This window comes from Brassica napus, chromosome A1 (genome assembly GCF_020379485.1).
Source record: "Brassica napus cultivar Da-Ae chromosome A1, Da-Ae, whole genome shotgun sequence".
NCBI classification, from domain to species: Eukaryota; Viridiplantae; Streptophyta; class Magnoliopsida; order Brassicales; family Brassicaceae; genus Brassica; species Brassica napus.
This window is the reverse complement of record NC_063434.1, coordinates 18,882,630-18,894,783: the sequence shown is the minus strand read 5'-3', so window position 1 is coordinate 18,894,783 and position 12,154 is coordinate 18,882,630. Positions and strand designations below refer to the sequence as shown.

Below are 12,154 nucleotides of genomic sequence, written 5' to 3'. Positions count from 1 at the left end.
GAAGGCTCCCCGTTCGAAAAACCAATGACGGAAGAAGAAGAAGTCGCCTATTGGAACGAACAAGAGGAGCTGGCCGAAAGGCAAACCGAGCTCACTCGCAGTAAGCGCCGACAGGCTCGGAAATCCACTGACGAGACATCGGATATCCGCGATCTTCGCGACTACATCACCAAGACTGCGGCAGAAGTGAGAGCCGTAAAGTCTCAAATCCATCATGCTACTAGTGCTGCCCCCGAGATCGATCGACTGCTGGAAGGAGCTCGAAAGACCCCCTTTACCAGTCGCATTTCGGACATGAGGGTGTCCGATCCGGGAAAGATCAAAGTACCGAAGTACGATGGTACGGCCGATCCAAAAGCGCACCTTCAGGCTTTCCACATCGCGATGGGAAGAGCAAGACTGAAGGACGGCGAAAAGGATGCCGGCTATTGCCGCCTGTTCGTCGAAAATCTTGAAGGAGCAGCGCTCGAATGGTTCGCACGCCTTCGTCGCAACACCATCGGGAGTTTTCGACAGCTCGCATCGGAATTCCTCAAACAGTACTCTGTATTCATAGACAGGGAAACCTCCGATGTTGATCTCTGGAGTCTCTCCCAGAGGGAAGACGAACCCCTCCGCGAGTTTATCAGTCGGTTCAAACTGATAATGTCCAGGGTCAGCGGGATAAGCGACAAAGTGGCCATCGACGCGCTGAGAAAGACGCTCTGGTACAAGTCGAAATTCAGAAAATGGATAACTCTCGACAAACCGCGAACGATCCAGGACGCCCTCCACAAAGCAACGGACTATATCATAGTGGAGGAAGAAACTAAAGTCTTATCGCAAAAACATAAGCCGGCAAGACCATCCTCGAAAGACGCAGATCCGAAGGGGAAAAAGAAGAACTCTCGTAACGACAAGTACGTCCATCACGAGGGGGAAGATCTCCAAGGAGCGCATAACTATGCGATCAATTCGGATCAAGGCCGGACCACGGGCAACACATGGACTCGCAATCAAGGGTATGACGAGAACACCTTCTGCGAGTTCCACCAATCCCGAGGACACTCCACGACTAATTGCAAAGTCTTAGGAGCAAGACTGGCCGCGAAGCTGCTCGCTGGAGAGCTTTCGGAAGTAACTAGCGTCAAGGATCTCATCCTCGATTCTGATCGGCCTCCAAAGACGGACAGAAATCCGCCCGCCGAAAAATCTCCTCAACGAAACCAACCTGGGGATAAACGCGGTAGGAGGCCGGATGACAAAGGGAACGATAACAATCGTCGCAGAGTCAATATGATCATCGGAGGATCTCAATACTGCGGCGATACCGTGTCAGCCATCAAGGCTTACCAACGGAAGGCAGAATCAAGCGCAAATTGGCCTACATGGTCTCCTCCTCGAGACGGCCAAAGTTGCTCGATCACCTTCACGGAGGAAGAAGCCGGCGGTATCGACCAACCTCACTGCGACCCGCTCGTCATAGATCTCGTCATACGAGATTTAGAAGTCGGAAGGGTACTCGTCGATACGGGAAGCACGGTCAACGTAATCTTCCGCGACACTCTCAAGCGGATGAGTATCGAACTCGGAGAGGTAATTCCGACGCCAAAACCACTCACGGGTTTTTCAGGCGAAGTGTCGATGACTCTCGGATCAATCCAATTGCCAGTCATGGCCAAGGAGATCACGAAAATCGTCGAATTCGCGGTAGTCGACCATCCCGCTATCTACAACGTGATCATGGGAACCCCATGGCTCAACGCCATGCAGGCAGTTCCGTCAACTTACCACCTGGGTCTCAAGTTCCCAACGCCGAGCGGAGTCGCGGCCATCTGGGGATGCCAAAAACAGTCGCGACTATGCTTCCTCGCGGAGCATAAGTTAAGGCAAATCACGGCTTCTGCAAACGGCAAACGCGCGAAGATAGATCGATCTTCGGCCAAAAGCGCCCCGCACAAGGACGAAGTAAAATCGTCTGTCAACGCAAACGCATCGGACGTCGAAGCTCGACATAAATCCGAAGCCCACGCGACAACTCAACCGGAACATCCGGAAAATAGCGTCGACCCAGCCACGATCGACACGGTCAAGGCGGACATCGCGACACCAACCGCCGAGTAAGAACACTCGCGGCATGAAACAGAACTACGAGATGGCTTGATCCTCGAAAGGGGTACGTAGGCAGCTTGTCAAAAGACGAGTTCAGCTATCCCCCTCTCTAAAAAGGGGGGGGGGGAGTGGGTGCGTATACTCGTATACTCCCACAATCGCCATTATTGTAATCGAGTTTTTAGAAACATAAAATTTTTTTACAATATACACTGTCTTTTTATCGAAAACGCTTACGCTTCAGTTTACGCTCGTCTGCGGCCTCATCCGGCCCAAAAATCGTAAAGATTATCACCTTTCAAACACGCAAAAATACACGCATAATCCTCGAAAATAACTGCGAGACGTCGCAAAAAGTTCGAGGACAATGCTAAACAAATTGTCCGAACGCGACCACCAAAAACTTTACACCCCGTTCGTCGATTGGCCCCGACGAACACGCCAGCCGTCTTAAACAAACGCAATCCGATCACTCTTTTGATCTTTAAAAACGTCCAGCACAAGGACAAAAGCGCGCTACAACAAAAATCCGAAATTTTGGTTTAGCACTTCCAGTTGATTCTGAGAAGATGCTCGATTCGTACCATACAAGTCATATAAGCCGAGAACATATCGCGGACTTTAAACCGGTGCGAGTCAGGAAGAAATCGCAACAGGAAAAACGATAGCCGGCTAGTCACCGCACAAACCTTAACCGAAAGTAAACCTAGGTCTTGCCCTAAACCCAACGCTCTGGTCTCAAACATCTCAAGGCATGATATCTAAAAGATACGAGATCATAAACCATGCCTCTCCGTTCGTATCTCAATGTTCTCGAAAATCGTAAAGACAGATAAATTTTTACGAAAATCACGAACGAACCAACAGATTGAACGTCTAATTAGAACTACATACGAGACGACAACTCGTATTTACTTCAACCCTACTCAGGAAAAACTCGAAACAAAACATTTATCATATAAATAAACCGCGTAAAGCGGCAAGGGATTCAAAGCCACCAACGGCCAGTCCCGGAAATACAAATACGGCCATCTTGGCCTAAACGAAATCCAAATTCAAAGGGCCACATTCGGCCGAAAACAAGGATAACTGATCCATCCCTCATAATCCAAAGTCAAAGTCCCCGGACAACGAAGCACCAAACGCATCCGCAGGACGATCCACTTCCTCGCCACCATCGTGAAAATCGATCGGGACCTCCTCGGTATCAGGAGAAACCGGGATGGAATCCCAGAACCCTTGAATCCTCTCGTCGATCGGAGGGATAAGCGCCTCAGCGTGGGCACGGTCACTCATCCCACTCTTCATCAAGCTCATTTCCTCTTCAAACACATAGTCGTCGGCTTGCGTCCTCCAAAGACTTCCGACCGAACCACGGCACTCGCGAAAGTCCCCACCGAGGTAAAGGCATTCTTAAGGTTCCCGTACTCAACCTGGAACTGAGATGCGCGAGTCTTCATCACCTCGACGATTTCTCTTTTGCCTTTCCTCTCCGCTCTACGAACAGCCCGCGCATGATCACGAGTAAGCTGTGCCTCTCGCTCCAGCATCTCGCCTTGCACCCGAGCGAGATCGCGCTCCGCTTTCTCCGCCTTGAAGCGGTAGACCATGGCTTCTCTATGACCCGCCTCGATGGCCGAGCCCAGCAAGCTCAGGCCCTGCAAAATCAATGGGCGTGTTACAAATCCATACATAGGATAATCACTAAAAAATTCCCAAAAAAAAACTAACCCCATTGATGATGCGAGATCCTTCCGCAACGACTCTCGGCCTCGCCGATTCTTTCGTAGGAGGAGGAGCATCGAAACCCGATGGCAGCCCAGCAAAGAAATCATCGAAGTCCGGAATGGGGGCCTCGCTCGAACCGCTTCCGTCGCCGTAAGCAAGGTTCGGATCCCATCCTGGAAGCATAGAGTCGTCCATCGAAAACTCTATGTCGCCAAGATCGACATCTTTTCCCTTCCAAGAGCTCGACTCCGGCGCAGCTGTCGGAGCTTCGACGGGATTCTGGTCGTCGGGTTCGGAGTCGCTTCCCGTATCCGCGTCCAAAGCTGGACCAGGTTGCACAAATTTCAGTGCCTTCCGAACCCTTCTCGGCGTGAAAGAAGTCCAGAAGAAGGGACCATTCCTGAGAAGATCCCTCACCGCGATAATGTCCTCAGGGAACGGAGCAAGAGGATTGATGAAGGGACGATTGTTCGGCAACCTCCGGAACAGTGGAATGCAACTCTCTTCGACGGACGCAGCGTCCAAACGAACAAAGAAAAAGAACTTCTTCCACGAGTTGAAGTTCGAAATGAACTTCTTAACCACCGACATAAATTTCCGAGGGACAAACCTATGCTTATCCGTATCCTTGACAAGTTGAAGCCTCAAAAGCGCTTCATAATGATCGACGGAAAGGGAAAGGCCATGCTCATAGCTTAGGATCAAGATCCCAATAAGGTGCTGAATGGCAAGGGGTGTCAACTGACTTATCGCGACTTCGAAGCGGTCCAACACTCGGACGAGAATTTCGGGTATGGGGAACCAGAGGCGACAACGCACTATGAACGCCTCATAACAAGTAAAGTAACCCTCCGGGGGGTTGTTAGCACATTCCCCGCGGCAGGGAACCCGGAACTCCACAACATCCGGGATGTGGTAGAACGACCGCATCGTCGCGAGAAACTCGTCAGTAGTCCTGCTTGCGTCCTCTTCCTCGACTCCACGATGGACCAGGACCGGGAATGGCTTCTCCTTGGGAGGGATCAACGAGCCATAATGAGCAACCCACCATGCCTCGTTCTCGGCAGGATGCACCGAGTGAGGCACGAACTCCATCTTCGGAACGACGAGCTCTTCGTAAGGACTCGCGGACGAAGACCCTTTTTTCGCAATCTTTTTCTTGCTCGACATCTTTACACTTCTCTTAAGAGAATAGAGGAAAAGGGTGGAGAGAAAGATAGAAAGTTTTTTGAAAGATCTTAGAGAAAAACAAGAAAGTGAAAAAATTATGGAACAAGTTACCTCTCTTCTTATAAGACATGAGGATTTACTATTCAAGCTCGGACTTTCGCATATTAATTCCATCCATCACGCCTAACTTGCCAAACATGCCTAACCGCACGCTAGGATCCCCCCATGCATGATCCTAACGGGCTGGGGGGCTAACTGTTGGGGTCAAAAACGGTTACGACGGAATTACCACCCGAAAATCCTCAGAGATCGTATTTCCGAAAGAGTTAGTAAAAGAAGGGATGTAATTTTCGTAAAAATAACCTATACGAGGTTATTTTTACGAAGAAGTATTCTTTGGGATTCAAACCGAACGATCGTCCCGCTCGGTCGCTACGTAGCGACCGAGCTCGGGCCAAAGCTCGGTCGCTACGTAGCGACCGAGTGATCGTCCCGCTCGGTCGCTACGTAGCGACCGAGCTCAGCCAAGCTCGGTCGCTACGTAGCGATCGTCCCGCTCGGTCGCTACGTAGCGACCGAGCTCGAGCCAAAGCTCGGTCGCTACGTAGCGACCGAGCGATCGTCCCGCTCGGTCGCTACGTAGCGACCGAGCTCGAGCCAAAGCTCGGTCGCTACGTAGCGACCGAGCGATCGTCCCGCTCGGTCGCTACGTAGCGACCGAGCTCAGCCAAGCTCGGTCGCTACGTAGCGACCGAGCGATCGTCCCGCTCGGTCGCTACGTAGCGACCGAGCTCGAGCCAAAGCTCGGTCGCTACGTAGCGACCGAGCTCAGCCAAGCTCGGTCGCTACGTAGCGACCGAGCGATCGTCCCGCTCGGTCGCTACGTAGCGACCGAGCTCGAGCCAAAGCTCGGTCGCTACGTAGCGACCGAGCGTTCGTCCCGCTCGGTCGCTACGTAGCGACCGAGCGATCGTCCCGCTCGGTCGCTACGTAGCGACCGCGACCGAGCGGGACGCTCGGTCGCTACGTAGCGACCGAGCACTCGTTTCGCTCGGTCGCTACATAGCGACCGGGCTCGAGCCAAAGTTCGGTCGCTGTGTAGCGATTGAACCTTTCCGAACATCGATACGACACCAGTCCTTGCATTCTCGTCAAACCTTCGAATGCTATCTCCCGAAGACCGTAGCAAGCTCAGTCCATGTTTCCCGCTATTCTAATTCATCGATCAAACTTCGCGGATTAGAAACCGCGGAAAACTCGTAGTAAACGTGTCGAGTCGGAAGACGGCCCAAAGGGACCTAAAACACGACTCGAGGCCCATCCTACGATTTTTCTTAACCAAAAGCCCGTGAACCACAGCATGGTTCGCGCTTGGCCCACGAGGAAGGATAAATGTCAAGTTTCCGCGGATAAATACGGAAGTTTTGAAGATAATTGTGAAGATCGGGAAAAATGGAATATCTCCATTTTTATGCTATGACGGCTTAAGGGCAGAAGAGTAAAAGCGTAAACCGACCTTGGAGCTAGTATATAAGGAGTCCTAGGCGAGGAGCAGAAGGGAGAACTTTTTCAGAGCAAACTTAGCACTTAGAGCGATTTAGGCAACTTTCCGTTTTTGTTATTTCGAGCTGCGACTCAATTAGGTTTAGCCGTCTTAGGGTTGCTAGAACTAGGAATCTCGCCGACAGCTCTCGAGCCCAGGCTTATACCTTGTTGTAACGCTCATACGCAGATTCAGAATAAGATCTACTTTGCTCTCTTTTCGATTTCTTATTTTTATCGTTGTTATTCTCGTGTTCTGATTGCTTGACGTGTGGTAATTAACAGATATCCGGGTCCTCTGGGAAACTAGGGTTTTCTTAGTTTCCTTATTTAAACGGAAATCGACAGTGCGAATTTCGGTTCCCACATCTTTTAATGGTGTTATTAGTGACGCGAGAAAGTTAAACATACTACCAATGTGTGATTTCATCATTGGGAAAATGGCTGAATGGTTCAACATACATAGGAAGGAGGCAGCTGAAATACCACCCGCACTAAAGCTTGTTCCTATTGTGGAAGCGGAAATGTCTAAAAGATGTGTTGATGCAGGGTTTCTTTCCATTGTCGAGTTAAACAGCTTCCATCTTGAGTACAGTGTCTCAGGAAGTGACGGGAAGCATTATACCGTTGATATGGCTATGATGACTTGTAGCTGTGAGCAATTTGATAAAGACAAATACCCATGTGTCCATGCAGTAGCTGCTGCCACATTCATGACTGATAAAGCGGGAAAGGAACTTCATCTATCTGAGTATTGTTCTAAGTACTATTTAGTGGAGCAATGGGCTTTGGCTTATCACAGGACAATATATCCTGTTCCTCATATGTCTGATTGGATTATACCTGAAGAAGTTAAAGCAATGAAAGTGCTTCCTCCAGATTATGAAGTCAAAAAAGGAAAACCGCAGCAAACTCGATTTCCATCGGCAGGAGAATCTCGTGGAAGAGGAAAAAGAGGCAAAGGGAGAGCCAGCGGCACAGGTAGAGCCAGCGGCACAGGCACCGCTAACGGCACAGGCACCGCTAACGGCACAGGCAGTACCAGTGGCGCTGGCAGTTCCAGCGGCACAGGCAGAGCGAGAGGAGGAGGTATGGGAGCGTATTTTGAATGTGGAATTGGTGCAGGTCCAGGTGTTTGATTTCTAGGATTACTGGGTTTACTGAGTTTACTATGTTTTGTTTGGATTACTGAATTTACTGAGTTTACTATGTTTTATTTGGACTACTAGATTTTCTGGAATTACTATATGTTATTTGGAATACTAGATTTTCTGGAATTACTATGTGTGATTTGGACTACATATATATTAGTACGAGTATTTATGTTTAGTATATAGAACCCTTATATTTTTCATGAGTATTATCAATTCGTAGACTATATATTTGATAAATATATATATTAAAACTATTTTGATTATTATTTTCAATAGTTTAAGAAAAACCTATTCAGTTTTCTAAAAAATGTCCTTAACTTATATTGTTAGTGTGTGAATGGTTAGACTATAGCTAGGAAAATCTAACAAAATACATATTCCTGGAAAACTTCTGCTGCAAATGTTTTCTTTGATGATAATCATAGTGTAAAATCATTGGTTTTACTAAAAAAAATTTCATATTCTACGGGTTTAACTAGAAAAACCTAAAAATTGCCAAAGAATTACTATGTGTAAGTAGTATTACTAACTCCTTGAAGGATACCAAGAATTACTAAGTGTAATTTGAATATTATATTTATGTATATACCGATTGCACGTTTTACATGAGTACATTTATTAACATGTGCTATGAATATATTTATGTATATACCGGTTGCACGTTTTACATGAGTACATTTATTAACACGTTTTTGGCCTTAGTAAACCTAGTAGTAAGATTAGTTATCCATCTGAATCATTTTTGGACATAGCCTAACTTGAAAACAGTTTCCAAACCTGTTTTTTAACATCCAAAACACATTATACAACCAAGTTTAAACATCCAAAAGCATACCACAACCAAGTTTAAACACCCAAAAGCATATTACATCCAAAAGCATCCTACCAAGTTTTAAAGACTTCAAATACATAAATAATTTTCAGACGCCTACTTAACCTTTGTTTTACGCTTCTTCTTAGGCCCGTCAATGTCTTCTGTCTTCACCTGCGTGTAGGGACTCTGCAGCCGTTGAGGTTTTCTCTTCTCCCTTGGCGTACGTGCAATCACAGGTGCTGATTCTTGACTCTGGGGCCGCTGAGGTTTTTTCTTCCCCCTTGGTTTGCCATACATCATTATCTTCTGTTTGCACCTAAGCTTGAACCCTGTCCTCACCTCATTGGTTCCATCTCTCCTCACCTCAGTGGTCCCATCCGCCATCTCCTCACTAGCCTTGTAAACGATTAAGGCCCACATTTGCTTTTCTTCATCAGTGTATTTATCACCCTCTTTCTCGACAACTGTCTCAGCCTCTTTCTCAACCACTTTATCCGCCTCTTCCTCTGCTTCCTCAGCTTCCTCTGCTTCCATAGCTTCCTCTGCTTCCTCAGCTTCTTCTTCCACCATTTCTTCAGCATTTTTTTCGGTGGGACTCTCCTCCACAGCTTCTTCTTTCTCCACCATTTCTTCAGCAATTTTTTCGGTGGGACTCTCCTCCACACCTTCTTCTTCCTCCACCATTTCTTCAGCTATTTTCTCGGTGGGACTCTCCTCCACACCTTCTTCTTCCTCCACCATTTCTTCAGCTATTTTCTCGGTGGGACTCTCCTCCACACCTTCTTCTTCCTCCACCATTTCTTCAGCATTTTTTTCTTTGAGACTCTCCTCGTCACTTTCTTCGGCTTCAACTGCCATCTCCTCACCCTCTTCCTCGATAACTGTCTCAGCCTCTTTTTCAGTCTCGATAGGTGATGGCGCAGTTACCGTTGGTCCTCTTAAAAACTCCTCTGGTGGTGTAAGTACTATTTTTCTCGCGGCCAATCTCTTCGGTCTACCACGTGGTGGTGTAAGAGTTCCCTTGGCAACTTTCTCAGCCTCTTTCTCTAGATACTCAGTCTCTTCAGAAAGAATACTCTTCCATAACGCATCCGCCTCTACTCTCCTCTTCTCAGCCTCTTCCTCAGTATCGTAATCTTCTTCAGAGACCTCATCTTTTTCTCTAGTTCCCAGCTCTGTTTTATCAGCCTCGTTCTCCTTCTCTTCTTCTTCCTCCACGTTTCCCTTGTCTTTCTCACCATCCTTACTGTTTTCCCCACCCGAGACCACATCCTTTTCCTCGCCAGACTCACTGTTTTCCTTGTCTTCCTTAGCCTTCTCACTGTTTTCCTTCCCTTCAGCTCTACCATAATCTCTATCATCCCATCCAAAATCCATATCTTCACCATAGTTCCTCTCCTCATTTTTGTTGCTCTCAATAGAAGTCAGCTTTTCTTCTATTTTCTTAGCCCTTCTTTTAAGTTGTCGCTGGTTCTTTTCAAATTTACTCATCCTCACATCCATATCACCCAGCTTTGCCTCCACCACTGATTTAAGACCAGAAAACCCTTCACTCATGGCCCCCAAAATCTTTTCTTCCAGAGCTTTCAAGCTCTCCAACCCAGATTTAGAAGACGAATCTTCTAAAAACGTCACCTTTTCTTTGTCCTTCTTCTTCTTAAACACTCGTGCAGCAACATCTAAGTCGTATAGCTCTTTCCAAAATATCTTCTTCTGCTTCACATTTAGCCAGTGGTTCCAAGTATCACTTGTGCTTCCCTCACAATGATACTCTCGCTCCTCATCAATTATACGAGCCAGCATGATTTCCTCACCCACAGTTGGCACCAACACACTGTTAATAACCTGAAAAAAAAACGAAAAAGGAAAATCAGTTTAAATTTTATTATATTCTTCTAGTTTCTACTACAAAGTATATATACATATACCTTTGTGTGTCCAAGTGCAGCATATATATCTTCCAAAGGATAGCCCTTCATGCTACTCTTTGTAAACCGGCTCTTGCACATCCTAGGACAATCTTCAGAAGGTGTGTCTGTAGATAGTCGAAATGTTTTCCCCAGCTTAGGAATACATTCAAAAGCCAAAATCTACACAAATATTGTAGCGCTATCAGATTTACGGTTATAAAACAACTCATATTTGACTAAATTGTATGCTTTACCTCTAATGGAATTATGAATCCAGGAAAGCCGCATGCCGAGTGCACTTCACCCTTCAGAAGCTCCATCATATGCTTGATGTTCTTTATTGCATCTTCAAATGTCAAACGACCCCATGGAAATGTTCTGCAAACATCCAAATCTTCCACGATCCTTAAGATGAACGGGTCTACTGGTCCGCAATCCTTTGCCTGTCCTCTGATAACCCGACCAAGGAAGAACAAGACAGCCATCTTCAATCTATCATTGCATGGCGTCTTCATAGACAACAGCTTGTGCTCCACATCTGTTATGGTGATCTTCTTTAGTCCACCGAAGTAATAATCCACAAACTTCGTAATCCCGAGCTTCAAATATTTCCTCGGATACTCATGGCAGTCTAAGCCCGAGATGAGGGCATGCTCCCTCATAGAATAGCGGATGGGAACACCATTCACACCAAACCATGCAACATCTTCTTCTTCAGTCGAAATGGTGCGCAAGAGTAACATCCACATTCCTTGGAGCTTCAGGTATTGTTCATCAGGCATGTGGAAGAAGTTACGAAATTGAGGATGGGTTGTGAACCATTTAACCTCCTCCTTAAGCTTCTTAATCACGTCCACTGTATTCTTCACAAGGCACTTGGTTTGAATCTTGCAAGTCTTCGTGAACTCTGTGCTCTTGAAGCATAATTCAAGGGGCTGTGGTGGTTGCCTTGCCTGCAATCATAATATATATGTATTAGTCATTTGTTACTACTAAAATTAGTATACTTTCACACTGACAATGATTAAAACGAGTGCAAAAACTACCTTAGATGATACAGCAGACATGTCATCACTTTCTGAATCAACAGAGAGAGAAACTACAGTCGTTTCTCTTGCCGGCTCATTCCCAGCTGAGACCGCCTTTCTAGCTCTAGTTCTACTGGAGACTCCAACGCACGTAGTAGATGGATTCTTTCTTTTTCGGCCCTTCATTTCCTGTACAAGAAATTAGAAACGCTGTTAAAAACACAACAAGTCACTGTCAATTACTCCAAATGCAAACCGCATAGCAAACATCAATTATTACATCTCAACAATGTAATACTCAAAGGAAACTACTCACTTACGAAAAGGAACGAAGATGGAGACTAGATTTCGTCGGAGAAAGAAGAAGAAACGAAGCAGTTCTCGACTCTAGAGAGTTGAGACCCGAGAAATAAGAGGGAGAGAGGACGTCCACAGAGAGATTGATTGATTCTCGATTTAGACGGAGGAGGACGACGGAGAAAGCCACAAAGCACGGAGGCTAGGGTTTCGCGCAATCGCAAGAGAGAAGCCGGAGAGGGAAGAGACGGGATTTAGATTTAGGTGGAGAGGGAGAGAGACGAAACGCTTCGTTTAGAGAATAGGATCCGGTTCAGTTTGGTTGGGTCGGGTAGAGCAGGTCGTGTTGGTAATAAGTTGGTTTCATTAAGGTCCCTAGCGTCTTTAACCACGATTTACCCGATTTTATATCTAAAAAAA

General features: G+C 46.8%; 2 protein-coding genes across 2 annotated transcripts; both read right to left on the bottom strand.

Moving 5' to 3' along the window:
* Window positions 1-8,444: 8,444 nt before the first annotated feature.
* LOC125579242 (high mobility group nucleosome-binding domain-containing protein 5-like) lies at window positions 8,445-10,508 on the bottom strand. Its single transcript, XM_048743161.1, has 2 exons — window positions 10,428-10,508; window positions 8,445-10,344 (listed from the first exon to the last, which is right to left on the bottom strand). The coding sequence occupies exons 1-2, from the start codon at window positions 10,506-10,508 to the stop codon at window positions 8,614-8,616; spliced, it is 1,812 nt and encodes a 603-aa protein (XP_048599118.1). The 3' UTR covers window positions 8,445-8,613.
* A 137-nt stretch (window positions 10,509-10,645) lies between these two features.
* Window positions 10,646-11,623, bottom strand: LOC125610179 (uncharacterized protein At3g43530-like). Its single transcript, XM_048782176.1, has 2 exons — window positions 11,456-11,623; window positions 10,646-11,362 (listed from the first exon to the last, which is right to left on the bottom strand). The coding sequence occupies exons 1-2, from the start codon at window positions 11,621-11,623 to the stop codon at window positions 10,646-10,648; spliced, it is 885 nt and encodes a 294-aa protein (XP_048638133.1).
* Between the last annotated feature and the right edge of the window lie 531 nt (window positions 11,624-12,154).

Bases quoted from the DNA above. Each gene is read 5' to 3' on its own strand.
- LOC125579242 (XM_048743161.1), bottom strand. From the start codon at position 10,508: ATGTGCAAGAGCCGGTTTACAAAGAGTAGCATGAAGGGCTATCCTTTG. The intron at 10,345-10,427 runs GTATATGTATAT...TTTTTTTTTCAG, and splicing joins CTGCACTTGGACACACAAAG to GTTATTAACAGTGTGTTGGT.
- LOC125610179 (XM_048782176.1), bottom strand. From the start codon at position 11,623: ATGAAGGGCCGAAAAAGAAAGAATCCATCTACTACGTGCGTTGGAGTC. The intron at 11,363-11,455 runs GTAGTTTTTGCA...TTATGATTGCAG, and splicing joins TGTCTGCTGTATCATCTAAG to GCAAGGCAACCACCACAGCC.